Here is a 23,839-nt window from a genome sequence, read left to right on the forward strand (position 1 = left end):
ATTTGTTGTTTATCTTTTTCTAGTAACAAAAAATCTCCATATTCATAGTTATTATCCTATCCTATATCTTATAAAACAAAGTCGCTTTTTGTGTCTGTCTGAACTTTCTAACTCTTCTTCTTCTAAACCACCCAACGGATTTTTATGCGGTTTTCACCATTAGGTCGAGTATTTCTCAGGGAAGGTTTATATATAGTTTATTATTTGTACATTCTTATGTAAATTAACATAAATACGATAAATGTGTATAAAGTCCTACCCGTTGAGACACTTTCGCGCATGCGCTGCTTTAATGGTAAGTACTACATGAAAATAATGTACTGGAGTATTGTTCCTCTTAATGAGATCTACAAAAAACTCAGCGACGGCATATTCGTATCTTTTAAGAATAACGTGTAGTGATCATATTTCTGTCTAAAAATAGTAATTTCAATATATTTTTTATTGTGAGGGATATTTTTCCATAATGGTATTAATCCTTATCCTTTAAAATACTTTATTAATTTTCTACCTTAAACGAAGATAAAATTTGCTTTTTACAGTATTTCGAAATTGCGAATAGTTTTAGAGAAAAACGCATTTAATTGTTGACACATCAGCTATGTTTCACTTATCCCTTACTCTCAGCATATAAATAAGTATATTAGTTACGTTGGCCATTTAATGTAGATCAAAACTGTCTTTTACTGTTTTTTCATTTTCATAATTACTTTAGAAGTTAATATACAATATCTAAACATCCTTGCTGCGAACGCGCCCCGCGACGTTTTGCTTATACAAGCGCGTCATGAGCAGTCATCGGTGGTTCAGTGGTAGAATGCTCGCCTGCCACGCGGGCGGCCCGGGTTCGATTCCCGGCCAATGCATTCTATTTAATTTTCCACACAGGCAGCCACGTAGTGCTTGCTTTTCATCAGGGACAGAATACCCTCTTCAGCATTAACCACAAGCTCGAAAAAAAAACCCGCCTGCCTTTATAGCAACGAAGATTTAGATGCGTTTGCACGTATTGGATAATTGGAGTTGAATGTATTATTTCAGCGCGATATGTTTGATTTCATATTTTTTATAGTAGTTATTAGTGGGTAGGTTTTTGTTTATAATTTCTTTCGTTTAAAAATAGACATTTAAATATATTTTAATAAGTACTTGAAAAGATTAGTAGCACAGATTTAAAATTACGGTACCTACTAAAAAGTCCTTGCTGTGTAAAACAATTGGAAAATCCTTATTGAAACTACGAAAATGCGGGTTGCATTAGGGTTTAATTAATTTTCACATTATCTTAAGTGCTTTGCAAACATACATTATATGAATAATCCAGAAGTTAAAGCGGGCGAAGCCGCAAAAGGGTCGCTAGTGTTAAAATAAAAAAACAAAATATTAATTTAATTTTATTTAAAAAATATATTTTACAATCTTAAAATTAGCATTAGTTTAAGGCAGTGGCGACTTAACAATCATTTTTCTGAGTATTATAATGTAATTATTATAAATACATAATATAGAAATTATAAATAGTTCGTATAAGTGTGTAGGTACATACTCGTTGTTTGTAACAATTGGTATATACTAAACAATGATACTAAAGTGATTGAGATTTTAGGTTAGATATTTTAATCACATTTTTTTATGATTTATATCCGAAATAATATGTAATCATATAAAACAAAAAAAATATTAAAAAAAATATTTGAGACAGATTTCTCAAGTTAAATACCGTTTATACTTAATTTCATTTTATTTTTTATTTTTTTTACTCTCGTATGTACTACATGCATCTTCAACAACCATACGCAGTTTGGTATCACATTTACATATACTTATGGCGTTTTTAGTAATAATATCTAAACTAAATTAGAACACGAAAGGTACTGCGGGCTTGTCGTAAAAATATCCTTGGTCGGGTATGAAAGGAGGTCGCGTCGAGGGGGGCAGATATATAGGGGGTGCTCGAGACGTTGAGGGTGGGATGTATACAGGAGGAGCTCTAGTTGTCGAAGGTGGAATATATACAGGGGGTGCTCTAGTTGTCGAAGGTGGAATATATACAGGGGGTGCTCTAGTTGTCGAAGGTGGAATATATACAGGCGGTGCTCTAGTTGTCGAAGGTGGAATATATACAGGCGGTGCTCTTGTTGTCGAAGGCGGAATGTATACAGGTGGTGCTCTAGTTGTCGAAGGAGGAATATATACAGGAGGTGATCTAGTTGTAGAAGGCGGAATATATACAGGGGGAGCTCTAGTTGTTGAAGGTGGAATGTATACAGGTGGTGTTCTCGAGGGTGGTAAATAAGTTGACACCTGAGTAGGTGGACGTGTTGGTAACGTAAATACTACTTTTGGTGTAGGGTAATCATATCCAGTAGTTCTATAGTCGGGTAATAGTGTTGAATATGTGGGAGGCCGGCGAGTAGACGGCGGTGGAGCTTTGGTTGTCGGCGGTGGAGGTGGAGGTGGAGGCCTAGTGGTCGGGGGTGGAGGTGGTGGTGGTAATCTGGTAGTCGAAAGTGGTCGTCTTGTTGTAGGTGGAGGCAAATAAGTTGATGGTGGTGTCCTTGGTGGTGGTGGTCTTGTTGTAGGGGGAAGGTAAGTGGATGGAGGAGAAGGTGATGTAGATGGTCGTAAGGGTGGCCTTCGTGTTGATGGAGGCAGGTAAGTTGAAGGAGGTGGCCTTGTTGGAGGTGGTGTCCTCCTGGTGCTTGGAGGTAAGTATGTAGAAGATGGTGGAGGTTTCGGAGTTGATGGTGTTGGGAAGGTAAAAGGTACTTTAGGGGTTGGATAATCGTAACCAGTAGTTCTAAAGTTATCTATTATAGTGCTATATGTTGGAGGTCTGCGAGTAGAGGGAGGTGTTGGACGTCGAGTAGTTGGTGGCGGAGGAGGTGGTGGTCTAGTTGTAGACGGGGGTGGTGGTGGTGGTGGCCTCGTGGTTGGGGATGGAGGTGGTGGTGGCCACCTTGTCGTTGGTGGAGGTGGAGGAGGTCTCGTAGGAAACGTAAAAGGAATTCTAGGAGTAGGGTAGCTGTATCCTGTAGTTCTAGTAACATCTAAAATCGTGCTGTATGTTGGTTGTCTAGTAGTTGGAGGAGGTGGTGGTCTTCTCGTTGTCGTTGGTGGTGGAGGCGGTGGTGGGGGAGGTGGCTTCGTTGTCGGTGGTGGTGGAGGCGGAGGTGGTCTTGTTGTAGGCGGTGGTGGGGGAGGTGGTCTCGTTGTCGGTGGTGGTGGAGGCGGAGGTGGTCTTGTTGTAGGTGGAGGTGGGGGAGGTGGAGGTGGTCTTCTAGTTGAAGGTGGCGGTGGCGGCCTTGTTGGGAAAGTGAACGGAATAACAGGCGTTGGATAGCTGTAGCCTGTGGTTCGTGTTACATCTAATATTGTACTGTATGTTGGCGGCCGTGAAGTGAACGGAGGTGGGGGTCTGGTTGGTGGTGGAGGGGGCCTAGTTGGCGGAGGCGGGGGTGGAGGAGGAGGCCTAGTTGGCGGAGGCGGGGGTGGAGGAGGAGGCCTAGTTGGTGGTGGTGGTGGTGGAGGTGGGGGTCTAGTTGGTGGTGGCGGTGGTGGAGGCGGGGGTCTAGTTGGTGGTGGCGGTGGAGGTGGGGGTCGAGTTGGGAACGTGAAAGGAATACTGGGCGTAGGATAATTATATCCTGTAGTTCGAGTAACATCTAAAATAGTGCTATATGTTGGTGCTCTAGTCGTCGGTGGTGGCGGAGGTGGTGGAGGTGGTCTGGTCGGCCTTGGAGGTGGTGGGAACGGTATATTTGGCTTTGGATAAAAATATCCATCTTCGTTCAAATCAGCCGATATCGGTGTTCCAATTATCGCATAATTTTGTATAGGATTATTAGGTATTGCACGGTAGAGCCGGTCTGCCTTGCAGGTGTGGTACACCGCGAGCAAGACCACCGCTATGTGCAGTGACAGCCTCTGTAAAAGAAAATGGATTTTTTTAGCTTTATTTTTATGTTTTTTCTAAAAATAAAGTAACTGTTTGTTATTAATCATATGAAATATTTTTTTAAACTTCGTTTTTAATAAAATATAATTTATTGTTGTATAATTTTAATCAAATACAATTTTCTTCTTGCAGTCATCATCTGATGAAAATACTGAAATAATGATGATATTAGGAAACACAACTCCACAACGATTAGGAATTACAATTTATGGGGAAAATCTTTTAAATATTATAGGGACTTTTAGAAGGCAAGTTGTATCCTATCTAGTTATTTGGGTAAGCTGATGACTGTTGGTATCATTCATTAACTTTTAATAGTTAAATTGTGTCTTTGTACTTTACCTATATAAACTTGTATATTATGTAAAGATTAATAAATCAACTGAATAAAAATATAGCTATTACTTGAAGAGCCGATGAAGATGTTAAAACTAATATCAGTAACTTTTAATAGCTTTAAAAAGCTCAACGTTTTATATAAAATTATATAAGTTGAACAAATTTATATCCCGCCACTCAACCTAAAGTCCTTAAAGGAAAGGTGGAAAACGGAGTGATTTAGCACAACGTTCTCCTTGCCTTGCATATTACGGAAGATAAGCAAACATCAAAATAAACGTATTAACTAATGAACAAACAGAAATACGGTTGCACTAATACGATGTTGGCTTAATAATGATGGTGGAGGGCGCGTGTCGAAAATGTTTAATTAGTTAGTTAAATAGTGTTTTACATACATTTGCACAAAAATTTAGGCCACCGTACAATTGTAATAAAAATTTTGTAATGTAAATATTTAATTTAATTTTGCGCACAACAGTAGGAGAAGGCAGAGGGAACCTGGGAACTGAACGCCGCTGTTTGCCTCGTTACCGGAGCGAGCAAATGAAAATATTAAATAGATATTTCATTCCTTGAGTGGGAATCGAACCCCAACCGTTTACAGTACCACGCTTGTTCCCCTGCGCCACGGTGGCTTTTTTGTGCCGTATTTTGTCTAATTAGAAAAGATAACAAAACGCATACATTATGAAAATGGAAATGTTATTGGAATTAATTTAAAATAAAGGTATGTTTGTTTAATTAAACTTAAATGAACATAAATACATAACATACATAACATACATACATAACATAACAGTAACCTTCAAAAGCAGTAAGACAGATGGTAACATTTGCTCAGTAATTTTTAAAGGCACTTTTAATAGCTTAAATGAACAATATTTATTTGTTTTATTCTATGTAAATTAATAATATTCTATGTAAATTAATTATAATTCTCCGTAGACATTTTTTTAACTTCACCCTGCATTCCGTAAATAGCAGGGTGGGCATAAAGAAATTGGTGTTAAGACATTCTTTTCTCTATTTTTCGCCCAATATTCGAGATATTGCTAGTTGATCAGCGGAACTCAACGCCGTCCTTTGAAGACATTTTATAAAGAAGATATTTAATTTATATAAATTTATTTTTATTTATATAAATTTATATCGTAGATATTTATATTATTTTGAATATTCCGTTCTTCGTTCTATATGTTTACAACGGCGAAATATTACTCAAAATAAATTAAAAAATAACTAATTTATCAATATGGTTATTAGAGTTTATAACTCAAGAACACCTACATCTCTATGAACCTGAGAGAATGCGCAGGCGCACCGTTTTATATGCAAATTGAGAGTGAACGTAGAATATTTTATACAATCTTTGTAATAAATATGTTACTTTGACAAGCATAATGTATTGAATTACTAGCCATTGTGAGCTCTTTAATATTTTCACAAACTTATCGTTATGAATGATTATTTTTTTTATTTTGTTGATCTATAAATATAAAATCCACTTGAATATAAATAAAGTAAAAAAATCTGTCGTGGGGCAGAGGCACAAGGATTGGGCTGTAACGTGACGGGTTTTTGGGTTCGATCCCCACTCGGGGAAATGAACTATTATTTATTAATATTTTCATTTCTTCACTCTGGTACCAAAGCAAAAAGCCTGGCGCGGCGTTGAATTCCGCCACTCAACATGCAATGCCTCGAATCATTCAGCGCAAACTGGGGAACGGAGTGTCTTAACCCAAGGTTCTCTCTGCCTACCCTGCTATATGCGGGATACAACGTGTGGCTGATAAATAAAGTAAAAAATGAAAAGATGCCCAACTGTAGACGGTGAAATAAAGTAATTAATTATTATTATAACTCTTAAACAACACTGGTTAAATAAATGTCGGACTTAGTTTTTTTTATTTGGAAGTACGGAACGCTAAAAGTAATAAAAATTGCGAAAAAATCTTTAAATACAAACAATAAATCCGATAACGAAATAACTAACAGTTAAAGTAACTTATTGAGTAACAATCCTCGTACGTGTTCTAAAGCAGACATCTGCGAGTTGGCCGGAGGCTGTCAAATACCGGTGTCAAAAGTTAATTCCTACTGTTAATGGAATCAGCTAAGGTTTTTTTTCTTCAAATTCTTTGATTTCCAATATTTTAAAGTCACAAGTAGGTCACTCTCTGCCCTCTACCCTCCGCTACGCTATAAGCGGATTATAGCGTGAAAATAAAAAATATATATTTTTAAAAATATATATTTCATAAATATTACAAATATACTATAAAATAAAGTAAATCTAAATATAATATTCTAATAACAACATATAAAATGTCACACTAAGCAACAAAATAACCTCTTCTGTTGCGATAGAGCAATTACGAGGTCAACATATTATCATAAACCGTATGTAATGTTAAGTTCAAACACTTGGTGAACGGTTATTTGCGTAAATTATTGAAAGAGTGTGGGATCTTGAACCTGACCTTTTTTTGGTTCACGCTCTATCCCGCACATAGAAGGGTAGGCAGAGGGAATGTAGTGCAAACACACTCCGTTCCCCAGGTTCTGTCTAATTTTTCAGACGTTGCTGGTTGAGTGGTGGAACTGAGCACCGTACTTTGTCCTGTTGCCAGAACGGGGAAATGAATATAGTCACACGCTTGTTCCCCTGGCTGTCATGACAGCCTCCTTATCGGTGTTGGGGCAAAGCGCGGCGTTGAGGTCCACCACTCAACACGCAATGCCTCCAGGATTCGGTGGGAGTGTTAAAACACTAGGTTCCCTTTACCTAACATGCTATATACAAGAATCAGTGTGAAGCTAAAAAAATAGAAAAATCAAACTGACATTTTATAATTTTGTTGTTTACATTATTTATTTGACAAACTTGAGTATTTAAACGTAGGTATTCAAAACCTTCAACTACTTGCTCAAAGTTATATAACAAGAAATAGTTTGTTTAAGAAGCTTGACAAATTAGACTAACTATGTGCAATGTGCATTGTTTGGATTTTTACTTAACTATGATGTAATGTTAAACGTTTGGCAAATATTTTTTTTTTCTATTACTAAATACAAAATCTTAGCTACTGCATTGTGTATGAAGTAATAGTTTGTCGGTCTGTCACTCTATTATGCTTTAGTGATTTTATTGTTTTTTAGGGTTCCGTACCCCAAAAGGTAAAAACGGAAGGAACCCTTAGGGTCACTTTGTTGTCCGTCTGTCTGTCTGTCAAGACCATTTATCTCAAGATCACGTGGAGGTATCAAGCTGACATTAATATCTATGGTCCCTTAAAGCAAAAAAAATCAAGCATCACTGAGCTAACGCTATCAAAAATTACGAACATTTATGATCGAGTTTGCTGAATTTTGTATGAAATTCGTCGCGTTATCAAAATCTATAAGATACTTCCAGTGAACCATGAGTTATGAAAATTGCCAAGTAATGAGGACTTATAATAAAAAAAATAGAGGAAAAATGGGAACAGTCTAAATTTATAGGTATTTCATAGAAACAAATTATTACAAGGCCAGTCGTGGCGCAGGGGCACACAGGAGCACCGTTTGGTTGTTGGGTTCGATCACCACTCGAGAAAATGAAATATTTATTTACATTTAGTTTTTCGCTCTGGCTTCGAGGAAACTCACAAAGCCTCCAGAATTCGGCGGAAAGTGGGAACGGAGTTTTTTAAGACCAGGTTTCCTCAGCCTACCCTGCTATGTGCGGGATACAGTGTAAAGTCGATTTGGTTAGATTTTTTAAAATTATTACCAACTTATATTTTTAGTTCATTTCATACAAAATGAGAGAGAGATAAATGTGTCCTAAGTTTGTAAACTTTTGTATCAATCACTGAGTAACGGAAGAGTTTTATATATATAGATATCGATAATTATTTAACATGTCCATTACGCGGAACAACCCAATTAAATACATATTTACAGCAACTTCAGCAATTACAAATTCGTTTCGTTATTTCACTACCCATCTTATATACTAGAAGCGTTGCCATATTTTATCTGACCTCTTCCATAGGTCGGATTTAAACGGACATGTGAAGAGACCTCTTGTGTTTGACGCTCGTTATTTTGGATAACCTTTATTTTGGATAAGATCTTGTGATAGTACGTCCGTGTTACTTATTAATAATAGTTAACATAAAGGTTAAGGGTAAACGTCGATCGACATTTGCAATTTTGTAATTATATGTATTTGTTTTTTTATATTATTCGCGAATTTCGTGGCCGGTTGGTTTCTGTGCAGTTGCACAAAGTGTGGTTGATCACGGCTTCGATTACCGCTCGAAACAATGAAGTGTGTTCATTTTCCTCGGTAACTAGACAAAGTGCTGTGTTGGGTTCCGCCATTTAACACGTATCGTCTCAAAAAATGGGCGGACAGTGAAGAACAGAGTGTCTCAACTTTAGGTTTTCTCTGCCGATATATATGTATGTGAGATAAAGAGTGTAGCAAAAAAAATAGTTTACTCGCTCTTAGTCAGACAAAGCTTGGTGTTTACTAAGCCATCTCAAATAGAATAGAGTTACAGAATACGCAATCTAATATAGCTCGATAATAATAATTCACATAACATAAACTAATAGTAATACAAATTAAACAATGCATACTTATCTCTTGTGTAAGAGATGACATAATGCCTACTTGACACCGAAACTTGATTTACCCTTCAATTTACTTGAAGCGAATTAAACCTTTTTATAATATACTAGCGGCCCGCTCGCGGCTTCGCCTGCGTGAACTATTAATTTCTGTCTCCATGAGTACCTACGTCCTATAAGTGACGTCCATGCAAAACTTGAGACTCCTAGAATTTGTAGTAACGAAGTTTCATACAAACTTTCAACCCCAAAAACAACCCCTTAGAAGTCGAATATTACAAATTCCCGTCTTAGCGAGCACCTACGTCCTATAAGTAACTCATATGCAAAATTTGAGATTCCTAGCACTTGTAGTTTCTGAGATTTCGTGATGAGTGAGTGACCTTTCGATTTTATATATATAGATATATAATATGTAATATGTATGGATACTAGCTTTTACCCTCAGTTTCGTCTCGAATAGATAGCGATAGCGAAAAAGAAACAACTAAGAGTTGTGTATAGCCTTTCTTGATAAAATGAATATCTAATAATTCAATATTTTTTCAATTTGGACTAGTTTTTAATGAGATTAAGGCTTTCAACCAAACAAACCCTTCAGCTTTATAATATTTTTTTTAGCTTCACCTGTAACACGCACATAGCAGGATAGGGCGAGAGAAACGGAGTCCCTAGTGCTATGCACTATCGATATTTTTCAAAAATATAAATTCCTATGCTGTTGAATTCAAAACCACAACCAACGCAACTAATCCCAAAAAAAATTCCAAATTTATTTAATGTTAAAGAAACTTAACTACAACCACCATAAAAAAAACATAACACCTTTTGCACTAAAATCGGTTAAAAAACAACCAATTGTTTACTTCATAAAAGAAATTTATTCGTTTGGACATAAGAAGAATAATCTCCGAATGCCACTCGCCGCCGTATACGGCGCGACGCCCTTTGCTCTTGCACAACACGCTTTGACAGTGCATGAGACATTGAATAATTAATCATTCGGTGCGTACTAAAAATTTATTTATGCAAGAAATGTTTTAATTTATGATTATACGAGACACTTGGAATACATCAAAACGACGCGACTCTTAGCAATTCTTTTAGTTACACGCCTTTTCTTAACAGGGTAGGCGTAGAAGCTAGTGTCGAAACACTCTGTTCTCCATTTTCTGACTAAATTTGAGTGGTAAAAGTCAAATCTTAAATTACAGAAAAATTATTCCTGTAAGTTGAGTCATTTACTTAATTACTATTAATTAGAGAAATTAAATTTTACTAATATAACTGCAGTAAATAATAATTATTTACAAATTTCATTAATAACCTTGACATTTAAAGTCAACCTCGATCGACGATAAAGCATCGTCGAAACGGATATAATCGATATGGACTTTTCGATGACACACTATAAGCAGTATACTGTCGGAATTTCAGTAGAATTTTGTTGAAAAAAATGTGTACTTACATATTGGGTGACAGCACGGATAGCCCGATATGTACAAAAATATTTAAGCATACATATGTATGTACGTATGACTGTTTTTATTTGTATTCATTTTTAAGCTTTGGTAGAGAACTCAGTCAACTCTCTATTATCGGTTTCCAGTCGACTTAAAAATATATATATTTCAGTCAATTCAAGATAACTAACGAAGCTTAACGCCGTGCTTAGTCTATCACGAGGAGTAGTGAAAATCATTTAAATGTAATCAATTCCTCGAAGGGGCATAAAACTTACAACTATCGCGTTACCTTACTTAACTACTACTATATTTGTATGAATAATTAAAAGATAAACAAATATATATGGTAGCTTTTGAAATTTATGTATTTACATTTATTTATATAATAGTGTAAAAATAAGTAAGCTTTCAAGGTCGCACGTGACAGGTAAAACTTGCGTATAGCGCTGTAAAGATGTTTTGAAAGCGCTTGTCAGGCCAGAGGTCCTTCTAACTACTACTTATATATATGTGTAACATTAAATTGACTATATATTACGAAATAAACGATGATTGTAAGCTATATGTCGTTATAATTTTCTATATATATTAAATATTGCTGTGAACATTATGGCTTGAATTGGATATCTGTTTTTTTTTCTCTATTTCCTTATCTTCTTTCGACTAATAGGGGAAATCCAACACAAACATAATGTGTATAGCTAGACTTTGGCTCTATTTAATAATGTCATCAAAGTAAAACATTTCATAGAAGATGTCTTTTAAATATAATTTCTATTCTTCTTATCTATAAAATTAAAGGATTTTTTTTAATAAAAAAAGCAATGTCACGTTTCGCACAAAGTGTTAAGTCACTCTCTCTTCAGAGGCCAGTCGTGTTGTAAGGACATAAAATGTGAATGCAACGCGACTGGTTGTGGGTTCGATCCCGACTCGAGGAAATGAAATATTTATTTCAATTTTTATTTTCATACCTTTGCTCTAGTGTCGAGGCAAAATGCGGCGTTGAGTTTCGCCACTCAACACGCAATGCCTTTAGAAAACGGTGGAAAGTGGGTAACAGAGTGTCTTGACACTAGGTTCCCTCGGCTTACCTTGATATGTACGGGATACAGCGTGAAGCTAATTTATTTATTTTTTTATAATTGTATTTATCTGTGAATATTTATGAATGTTTTTTATAGTACGACATTGTCAGTTAATTAAGGCTGTGTATGCTAGTAATGTCATCACGATAGTACTATGTAAATAAAATGTTACTGGGACGACGCTATGTTACTGTTTTATTAGATCTTATTCATGATTTATCTATAACTAGCGGACCCGGACGCGGCTACGCCTGCTTGAAATATAAGAATATAATTTCTATAGAAATATAATTTCAATCTAGATGAAATGCTAAAAGTGACTATTATATTTATTTTCATAAGGATGAATATCAAAATGACGCGGTAACAAACGCGGTCGCGTAGCGACGACGGTTGTTATTAACATGGCAGAATAAATTGCATTTCAAATTAGAAAGTTTTTTAATTTATTAGTACATATTTGTAATGTAATGTTATATAGCCTATAGCACTTCTGAAGAATGTAGCTTTTATACAAATCAAAAACAAAGTAAATCGATCCAGTGGATCCAGAGATCTTAGCGTTCAAACAAACAAACAAACAAACAAACAAACAAACTCTTCCGCTTTATTATATTAGTATAGATATACATAAATTTATATATACGTATAAATTATATATAAAGGAAATGAGATTTCTTGAGAAATGCAAGGACCGCTAAGAAAAAAGAAATTCTTACGGAAATAGGAAAACACGAGTTTTTATTTAATATTTAATAGTACACGAAAACGAAGTTGCGAACGACCACTAGTGCGATAATATTAACCCAGGCATCAACCAACGACAGTTCGTCAATCTCTACATATATGTATGTGAAGTGTTTTTGAAGTCCTAATTACACATTTAAGTGCCTTTTAATCGTATTGTGATTAAATGAATTAAATGTTTAAATGTGTCAGCTATTAAAGGTTTTGCGTATTATAAGATTTTATACTATTAATGCTGAGGCCGTCATAGCACAGTGGCAAAAGCGTGTGACTGTAAGCGCGACGGTTATGGGTTCGATTCTCACTTGGTGGAATGAATATTTAATATTGAAATAACGAGACAAAACGTTGCATTGAGTTCCACCACTCAACGAGCATTGCCTTCAAAATTCGGCGGTAAATGAGGAATGGAAGTGTTTTACTGGGAACGGGGCGTTTTCACACTAGGTTTCCTGGTTCCTTCTGCCAGCCTTGCTATAAAAAATATAGGCTTGTAGTGGTGTATTGGAGCAGTGCCTGCATAAGTACGTGATGTTTTTATATTCGTTCTCCACATGGGGTATTTCATTATATTTACTTACTAAAATCACTAAATAATGAGTTCTTTGTGCTCAAAAGTTCAATCAGTAGTTAATATTATTGAATAAAGTAAAAATATTGTATATATAAAGATCTTGGGACCAATATAATAACATATATAGGTATTTTATGATATACGGACGTTATTGATACGTTCTAATATAAATAATATTCCCTATATGTATTTTAAAATTCATAGTCATTCCGCCATTTTATTAATTTTCATAATTTCAAAAATAATTCCGCCTTACCTGGATCGAATCCAAAACCCTCGCATTTAAACTCAGATGTTACTACATGTAATAATTTATCTATAATGTAACAATAACTTTAAGCGGGCGAACCCGCGTACAGATTTAAAAGAAATCGTAATAAATTGTCCATTACGTCCTTAAACGACACCTGTGACATAAAATTACTTAAGTGACGCATTTAAATCTTGTTCAGTATTAAATTCCGTTGTGAACTGAGATTGCATAATTAATGAAGTTTGTTTGCATCATGCGATACGAAGACGATTTTTAATGCTAATGATAATGCGATGCGTGGTGAACGGAGTGTTTTAACACTAGGTTACAGTGAATACAGCGTGAAGGTTAAAAATGTGCCATTATAAAAAGTAGAGCAACACCAGAATTATATGTAATATTAAAAAAAAATGATAGAGATGCGTCCATAATATGTTAATATCAAGGGTCAGTCACCACTATATATGGAAGTATACATTTCGAACTAGTTTACGCTAGCAGTGTCAACCTTGACTGACCTTATCTGTTTTATTTATCATTCAAGAATTTAGTTTTCTAATAAAATAAGAAAATACGTAAGTTATAAAATAGGAAAATATGGGAAATTAAATAATGATAATATCGCAAGACCATCGTGGCGTAGTAGGACAGTGCCTGTCAGTAAACGTGATGATTGTTAGTTCCGTTCTCATTTGGGGGATATTAATTTATTTCCATTTCCATTTCCTGAAGAAAATTAAACTTCCCCTCGGATATATCAAACGAGAATAAAAATTATGAGGATGCAAAAACGCGTCCGGCGTAGAAAATTTCTTTAATTATTGATTTTTAATAATAAACTGTATTTTTTTAAATGTATTCCTGGTTCTACTTTTATAATCACTCACACAATTGCAAAGCTTAGGATAAGCCTCGTGAACTGTACGTCGTATGCCAATTAAAATAATAAACACTAGATACACTTGACGTTATGATTTAACACTATTTAAACAGATTTTTTACCTAACAAAGATAGACAGAGATTCGTATTATTCTTCCTTATAAAACTCTTGACTAACCTCTGGCATATTTGCTTGTATATACCTACTGTATTGATGTCACCTAATAATATGTTAAAGCAATATATTCCTTCAAGATATAGAATTATGGAAGACAATTCTATACAGAATATGATTTTTTATCATACAATCGCCGTTGAGGCGTTGACATTGAAATTTATGAATAATTTTTCATATTAAAATTTCGTTGTTATGTTAGTTGTTAAGAGTTATTAAGTAATTATTACACGTTTGTTCAAAGTGTTTTGATAGACTGCACACATATGCTTACGGAAATCCTGGTGAGATGATCGAACATAAGATAAACGGTGAGAGATTCATATCTTTTTTGTGGGTGTCGACGTTATATTACAGCTTAGTCAAAAAGAATAGATACGTTATGTAGAGCCAACAGTTATTGTTTTATTATTGTTTTATAGCATTTAAAACATTGCATGATAAATGGTGGAATTCAACGCCGCGCTTTATCTAGAAAGAAAAGGGAAATTAAGGCAAATAATTCCCTTTTTAATAATTAATCAATTGGGATTGCTATAAAAACAAGACTAAGTGCAGCATTGAGTTCCGTCACTCAACATACACAGTCTTGAAGGCTAGATACAGCGTAAAAGTAAAAATGTATGTTTTTGAGTAGTAGAATTTGAACCTACTATTATTATAGCAAGATGGCACCTTTTATTGAAACAACAAAACAATAAAAATAAATAAAATATAACAGACGTGTGTTAGCTCCATATGGTAATATATTACCGTCACAATAACGTACGTTGAAGTAATTTATGTATATCAATCAAAATAAGTTTGGACCGCATCTAATTCTGTAAATACTGTGTCGAATTTGACCACTATATTATAGTTCACTGATGAAGTTATATAAAAAATCTTAGTAAAAATAAAAAATATGTAGGTATATGTCTGTCCTTCTTATGACTTTAAGTCATTATAAATTACAGGCCAATAAAAAGTTTTGGTTGTGGTTTTTTTTTTGTTAGTTATATCCCGCATATGGCCAGGATGGAAGAGATGGAACCCAGTGTTATGCCATTCCGTTCCCCACTTTCTGCCCAATTTTCGAGATTAATGAAATTCTATAACACTAGGTCCCTTCTGCCTATCCTATTATAATCGAAATAGAGCGTGAAATTAAAAAAAGAAGAGAGATTTTAACGATATATTAAATTTAAATCATATATTTACCGTGTCAGTTGGTTGGTTTAACGTGACAACTTTTCTACTTAGAATAAATATTAACACATCTAAGTATAATTAATGAATAGCCTATTAACAGAAGCTGTTATCGAGACGCAGTGACCCGCAACTCCATTAGTAATTTCGTTACCGACCTTCACGTGTTTGGTCATCTTCATAAAATTCAAAAGAACATGAGTGTTGCAACATTGAGAAAGTGAATACTGGAAAGTGTTGGATACCACGAGGTCCACTACTTATGGTGTAATCACATTTTGATTCTTGCGCTTCATAATAATTTAACACTTAACGTAATTATAGTTTAATTTTTAATATTTTTTTCCTTAATAAGAAAAACCCAAATATACTTTCATATTTTAATTTTATTTAAGGTAATTCATGTTATAGTACTTAAATATAAACTATATATATATTTTTGTTAGATAAATATATTGTATAAAAACTAATGTTACTGACATATTTAAAATAAATAATTTAATTTTTTTTTATAATGAGAAATATTTATAACAAAAATAAACGAAAAAAAAAAATCAAATAATTCATACACACTGTTAAAGTAGTGAGTAATCACTTTATAACTTTATAATTATAATTTGTTCAAATAAAATTCTTAATGATTTAATCATTAAGGAATCTTTAAATCAACAAATGGATGCTTGTGCTAAGTTCAGATACAAAAGACATCAACGCGTTTCGATATCAAAATTATTATTAAATTACAATAAAAATATAATCTTTATAAATTGTAAAAATCAGCTTCAAAGCAGGGCAGAGGGAACCTAGTACACGTCGTTTCCCATTTTCCGCCGAAGTCTGGAGGCATTGCATGTTGAGTGACGGAACTGAACGCCTCGATAGCAGAGCCTCGATACCAGAGCGAAGAAATATCAATATTAATTTAAATAAATAGTTAATTTGCTCGAGTGGGGATCGAACTCACAACCAGCCGCGTTTACAGTCACACACTTCTGTGCCCCGATGGCCTCATCAGTTGTATATTTATGTTTGTTGTATTATTTTAATATATATTGAATATATAATTGTTATTTTAAAATTGTCTGACCATAGCAACGTACAGTCTCTATTGGCTTCTATATGAAGACTGTATGCAGTATTATATATCCAATTATTTCATAAAACTCTGCAATCTTAAAGGTATTTGAAGAAATCACGAATAGTGACGCATCTATAGCACTAATTTTTACAAGCCTTCCTTTGTATTATACTAGGTTGTTATTAACTTTGGCTGGTTTCTAGGTTAAGAGTAGAATAATTATAAGATTGTACTGACTACCATAAACTTGAAGCATTATCGGTGATGAGTAAATCGCAAATTATATATTTTATTTTATTGCGATTTGCACATGAAGATTTAAATGTACTCATATAGCACTACCCGGGCCCTACTAGTGCACGGGGAACCTAGTGCTATGACACTCTATTCACAAGCACTGCCGAATTTTTGTGACATTATTTTCTTGAATAGTAGTGGAACTCAAAGCTCAGCTTTGTCTTCTTACCAGAGTGATAGAATAAAAACAGTTTACTACCTGAGTGTGAATCGTTCCCACAACTGTTATGTTTACAGTCAGACGCTATGCTACGCCATGATGACCTTATTTGTATATTTTCTATATATTCATTATAATTTTTGTATTGAGTGGCAGAACTCAACGCCGCGCTTTGCCTCGACATCAATGCATCAGAAATGGAAATATAGTAAGCGTAAATAAATATTTCACTTCCTCGAGTGAGCATCGAACCCACAACCATCGCGTTGCAGTCACTCCTTTGTGCCGCTGCGCTACAACGGCCTATTATGAATTAATGACAAATAAAAAAAACTTAGCAGGATTCTTGAGGGTTTTCATTTAATACCCGTCAAGTGACAATATGTTTAAGTCAATACAATTAAAAGGATGATTTTATAAACGTCAACTTTATACACATTGAATACGTTTTATATAATCATCTTTGCTTATTTTGAAGGCTTGTGTGACTTTCAATTTATTTAAAATTTAGGATATATATATATATATATATATATATATAATATTCCATAAGCCTATTCCTGTATAAGCCGTCGGTTTCATTTTTTCGCCATAGTAGACTACGCGCAACGTTGAGTTCCGCCACTCAATACGCAATGTTTTGAAAAATTGGGTGGAACTAGGTACCCTTCGCTTCGCCTGCTGGGCGGAAAATGGAGTGAAGGTGAGAAGGAGAAGGTTAGTTCAAAAGCTATTAGGCTCAGAAGAATTAGATAAAAAATCGCTCATTAGAGATTCAATCGCTAGTTTTCCCGAACGATCATCAACAGTATGTAAATCTACGTATTAATACTTTATAGTGTTCTTGAACTGAATATATTTTAACGTTATCTCTTAATTTAAACGTATATATATGAACTTAGCTTATAAATTACAAGCGGTTACTTCTAACTTGACGTTTACATTGACACAGTTAGTTTTTTTTTAATATTCATAACATTAATTTAGCATTTGCCCAATTTTTTTACCTAAACATAAGATATTTTATTAGGAAATACTTAAGATTATATTGACTCAGCAGGTGTCTGGTTAAACGCAATAGTTAAAGACAAAAATTTCTTACAAAGGCATATTTAAATAAAAAGTAAATATCTATATGACCATTTAATATGTATTTATATTAAACAGTAAATAAAGTGACGTAAGTATCACATTTTTTTAGCTTTGCAGATAATTGCATGAGATTTATAAAGGAAGTATCAAAAGAAAAGTAGTTTATTATAGCAGCGACTACTCGTAGCTTTGGAATTTTAATATTAAGATCAGCGACCGTAAGGAAATGGAAGAGGAAAAGGAAGAAGCCGTAAAAGGAACGGTAGAGGTGTATTATTATAGATTATTTTACAGTACTTTCTTCAGTAGTTTGGTAAGATTGTGGTTATATTTATGACATTTTAGAGTCAGTGTTTATTTTTAGTGTAACAACATTTATAAATTTTGACATTCTTAAAGTGTTAATGCTTTACTTAAATTTTGGAAAATATGAAAATTTTAACGTAAGCATCGGTGTAGGACTCCAATCGATGCGTCTTAAAAACGGCCCATGGACTTTAACCATATGCCTATTTTCCTTTTATATTTTGTATTTTTTTTATAAAAGAAATATTTAAACCTGTTATTTACATAATGCCATAATACAAATATATTTAAAGTAAGATTATTTTTAATGAGTACCGTAATAAATATTTAAATAAAATCGTTGAATAGATAGACAAAGTGTAGAAACGTCTATGTATATTCTATTTATGGGATTATTAGAGCGGATGGCTTATATGGTGTGGATCCTAAAGCAAGGCTTGCGGATACAAAGCAAGGCCAACTTTACAAGATTATCAAATCTAAGTATGTATATTAATAATATCTTAATGTTCGTTTGTTACTTACAATTAAATAATTTTTATTTTTTTGAAAGAAAAAAAATGAAGAAGAAAACAATATTTTTCTCTTTAATATATTTTATTTGGCACAATACTTTAATTAATGACAAACCCTTTATTAGTTACTTACACTTTTCTGCTCTATACTTATACTTGTAAGTATTAAAAAAAAATCTATTCAAAGATTATTTTTTCATGCTCGCATACAGCAGGGTAGGTCGAAGGAACCTGACATTCCGTTCCCCACGTTATACCCAATTTTAGAGATATTGCGTGTTGAGTAGCGGAACTTAACGCCGCACTTTATCAAGTTAAATTTATATACACAAACATACAGTAAGTACAATCAATCATAGCTTTATATAACAATCGACGACAGCCGGCCGTCGAGACATTTGAATAAATCCGTGAACCGTTGAGATTTTAGATAACAACTGTAGTATTGTTCTATAGAATGTTTAACGTTCCTCAACTTCATTGATTGGAAAAATATTTCCATCTCTTTTGTATATAAAATTTTGATGAACTCTTTGTCTTTGTTTCATGTTTCGTAACGAATGTTAAAATATTAGTAATCTTATTATGTTAGTGTATGTAAGTAAGTAGTTCATTTTCAATCAATCAATTCAATCTTTCACTGCGACAAGATAATCTTTTACCTAAGAAGCTTTACATATACAGCATATTTATTAATAGTATTCAAGACGTTACGTACTAAACATAAAATAACATTTAAGTAGTTAAAAGTGAAATTGCTGCACAAAACTGTGTAACCGATCGGCCTTTACATTTCGTCACGAGTGCTCGACTCCCAGTATAGAACGAAGATGCACTTTATAAGATCCTTCTGAAGCTAATGTTTATGTGAGAATTTCTATATTTGGAAGCTTATTAATCAATTACGCGAAAATGGTGCGTAATGCGTTAAAATATCATATAATGTTAAAAGCGGTAAACGGCGGCGTTAAGTTCCGCCACTCACTTAAACGTATTCGTTCTAATGAGACTGACAAAACTAAAACATTTAAATATAAAAATTTTCTTGACAGAATTAAAATAAATTAAAATTAGATCAGCTTCACGCTACATCCCCTAAACTGCAGGGTACCCAGAGGGAACCTAATGTTCAGACATTCTGTTCCCCACGCAACGCTGTATTCAGAATTCGTTGCGTGTTAAGTGGCGGAACTCTACGCGGCACTAGAGCGGAGAAAGGGAAATAACATTTAAATAAGCAATTCTTAATAGAATTACAATCCGAAACCGCTGCTTTCAGTCAACATTGAGCCATGAGAGCTTTATAATTTATTTTTATCTTTGCCGCTTTCTTAATTTTAAAATGACGTTTTGAGGATACCTACTTGTCAAAAGATAATAAGTTCGGATTGCAAATGTGGATTGGTGATGACACTTTGTAATTAAACGACGGCGGTTGAAGTAGCCGACTGTAATTGCTTTACTGGTAGATTTATTATAATACTAGCTTTTGAATGTGGCTTCGTTCGCGTTGTTCAATTGAAATAACTAAGAATTGTGTATGACACACACCACTTCTAGAGAATGTAATGTTCCTTGACACATTCATATGTAGCCGAGATAACTCTGACCGCAGGTACAGTGGGTTAAATCGAAACATTTAACGTCATTTAAGGTAGCCTTTTTCAACAACTATTCAGCATAAAAATGTATTTTCAATTCCAACAAGAAGTTGATGAGTTTAGTGAAGAATTCCATACAAAATCCAGTAAAACGATGCATAAATATGTATCGTTTAATCGCTTTGAATTGGAAGCTTGATTATTTTTGTACTTTTAGTAATCGTAGACCTGACTGATATTACTCCCATTCAATATCTCTATCCTATCTAGAATGGTCTTAACAGACAGACAACACAATTATCCTATAAGAGTTCTGGTTGATCCTTTTCTGGTACGGAACCCTAAAAAGGATTCCCGCTTTTGGTTCTTTAAATGGTATATTTTAAAAATATTTATGCATATATATTATGTTTTATATTATTAATTTTATATATATCAGATAAGCTAAGGTAAAATCATTCGATAGCTTTCACAAATACGCGCATGCATTTTGCGTATTGCCCACAAGATTACCTCACGTTGACACAACTTTTGTTATCTGCAATTTGGAATGACTAATATCGACATCTCCTTGTGTGAAATACTTACTTATAGCTTATATGAACATAATAAATTAGAGTTGATATTTATGTAGGCTCTTATCGTTTGACCTGTGCGCGTTGTAACACAATGGTAGTGGATTCAATTCGCAATCGGAATAATTGCGATTAAAATTATTTTCCTTTTTCAAATCTAGTAGAAAAAGTGCAGAGTTAAATTCCGTCACTGGTTGAGTAACAGCAGTGCAATGTATCGAAAACTGGAGAATGGGGTGAAAAAAAATATTATTTTATTATTAAGATGTGTTATTTTAATTTTAATTATTATATAGTACATAAAATATATACTCGTACTTATATTAATCACTTTATAAGAAAAACAAATAACAAGCAATAAATAATTACTGATTCAAATTATAGTGAACGATATTCTCTAGAACAGAGTGTCTTAACACTTTCTTTCGTTTAAATAGCATTCTGCAAGCGCTTTAAAATTATCGAATCCAGCTCCGAAGGCAGGTCTGCTGAGAATAACCGGTAACTAACTTAACGAATGTATTCTTCACATGTTCCTATTAGATAAGCGTCGTAGTAGGCTTTTGCGTGCAGGTGTACTAGAAGTATTGTCTAAGTAAATGACTCAATTTTAAGATATGCATAATTGAATATGTACGAGTATTTTCTTGTAGTATTGTTAATGCTGTGTGACCTAGAAAATATGTAATATATTTTTGTATTTTAATTACAATATTTCAGGGGTTTTCCAACTTTTTTTAGCTTTTCTTAGTGAGAAAATTTATTTGTGTCAATACGCTTTTCCACTGTCCTATCAAATTTGAGACTTTGCATATTGATTTGCGTAACTCAACACCACGCTGTAACTCATCAGAGCGGGAAAAAGGAAATAATTTACTTCACTTAGGTACTTTAACTAAAACAAGTTATTAAGAATAATATAAATAGTTAATATTTCGAAATATTTGTATACATATTATGTATTTTGAATAAATATTATTAAAAATTCATATTGTATAATAAAATTAATACATAATATGTATAAATATTACAAAATATTAATCTGTTTATTCTTGTACATTTTTATCGGAATTAGATCAGCACAAATTAAATTTAAATATTTTGTAATACATTAAAAGTTATAAATAAAATGAATGTTTATGTTTAAATTTAAATATTCAATATTAAGTTGTTATTGATATTTATAATAATCTATGTATTTTATTACTACTTATTTTTTTTTTATTTTAATAATGTTTTTTTCGTTTATAACCCTGCTATAGAGATGCCCTGATATATAAGGCATAGAGGACTTAGTGTTAATTCACTCTGTTCCCCGTCCACTACCCAATTTTCGAGATACTGCTTGGTGAGCAGCGGAATTCAACGCCGCGCTTTGTCTTCAACTTGTAGGAGTTGAACCCATACTGGTCGCGCTTAACATCCGCCGTGCCACTGCGCCACGACCGCTTTCAATGTAACATAATTCTTAAAAACTTAAGCGACGCGACGTTCGGTAAATCCATCTACTACCGCCATATTTTTTTTTGTTTTACGTTGTATCCAGCACATAGCAGGGTAGGAAGAGGGAACCTGAGATACTAGTGCTCGTTTCCTATTTAAAAAAATCTGTTCTCCACTTTCTGCCGAACTCTGGAGGCACCTCTACACCGCGCTTTTCCTCGTCACCAAAGCCGAAATACAAAAATATAAACTATTTTCATAATTATTATCATTATTTACCCTTAATATTACAAAGAGGAATGCATGTTTGTTACAGTTTTAAAGGTCTCTTTCATCTTTTCACATATAGCATTACAACATTTTGTACACATAATTATGTAGTTTTAAGAGTGCAGTCAAGGACACAGTACATCTTAAAGACATCAACGCGAGCTATGTCACAGGTATAAACTTAAAATTAATAATTTATTTGGAACGAGTTTCAAATCAATGTAGACATTTAAAATGTAAGTGCACTGAAGTGTATGGAAGTTCTTAGAAAGGACGTCTTGAATTTTTTACGAGATTTTAAGAAGATTTTTAGAAATAACGAAATTTGACAACAGGAAATACGAGTAGTTTGTTATTGGCCATAAAGTTGTATAGAAAATGTTTTAAAGTAATCAAATTAGTTATAAGCATTCAAATATGTTTTTTTTTTAAGTAATATTTTTTCTGTTTTTATATATGTATTTTTTTACTTATAATATTTTGTTACCTAATTTTATAATATTAAGACAAGATATGTTTATGATTATAATTTTTTGTATAATAATTATTATACAAATAACTATAATAATAATTATTATACAAGTTGTTATTTGGATAGCTACCTTGTTTTAGGTAATAATACAAACGATATTTTGTAATAATTTCTACCAAGTTCATGTTTTATTTATTTTAGTTTTCATGTTTTTATATTTTATTAAGTCGATTATTTTTATTTGAGTTTAGTAATATACCTTAGCCCAGGTAAAAATAACCAATTAAAATCATAATATTTATTAAAATTAAAGTATTAATAATGATTTTCTCATCAAATAAAAAAATATCTTTTTTAAATCCTTATCTACTATTAAAAAGTGCTTACGCTTAGATTCTGGTAAAAATAGGTAATAATACAAATATGCTTACCATATCGCCTGAGATCCACTCACTGCATGTTCACACAGAGACACAACACAAACCGTGCGCGTGCGCAACTCGTTTGACCGTCGCGCGCATCCCACCTACATATATAGCTTTGCATGCCAAATATCACTCAATATTATATTGTTTACGTTAGATTTACACTTAAGGATTTGATAATAGAAAAAGTTTCTTAGCCACTGTAGGTTTTTTGGGAGAATAGAGAGTTTGGACACTAGTTTGTCGCTGCATAAACATAAAAGCAGGATTGGTTTTTTTTAGCTTTACGCTCTATCCCGGCTAGAGCAGGG

At 33.5% G+C, this 23,839-nt stretch overlaps 1 protein-coding gene across 1 annotated transcript; it reads right to left on the reverse strand.

The window, feature by feature from the left end:
• Positions 1-1,381: 1,381 nt before the first annotated feature.
• Positions 1,382-23,621, reverse strand: LOC146532922 (uncharacterized). Its single transcript, XM_085196555.1, has 2 exons — positions 23,535-23,621; positions 1,382-3,927 (listed from the first exon to the last, which is right to left on the reverse strand). Exons 1-2 carry the CDS (start codon positions 23,535-23,537, stop codon positions 1,858-1,860), a joined length of 2,073 nt encoding a protein of 690 aa, XP_085052681.1. The 5' UTR covers positions 23,538-23,621; the 3' UTR covers positions 1,382-1,857.
• Positions 23,622-23,839: the final 218 nt, after the last annotated feature.

Source organism: Heliconius melpomene, chromosome 13 (genome assembly GCF_056956725.1).
Source record: "Heliconius melpomene rosina isolate 202511_hmr_F chromosome 13, ASM5695672v1, whole genome shotgun sequence".
Taxonomy (NCBI): Eukaryota; Metazoa; Arthropoda; class Insecta; order Lepidoptera; family Nymphalidae; genus Heliconius; species Heliconius melpomene.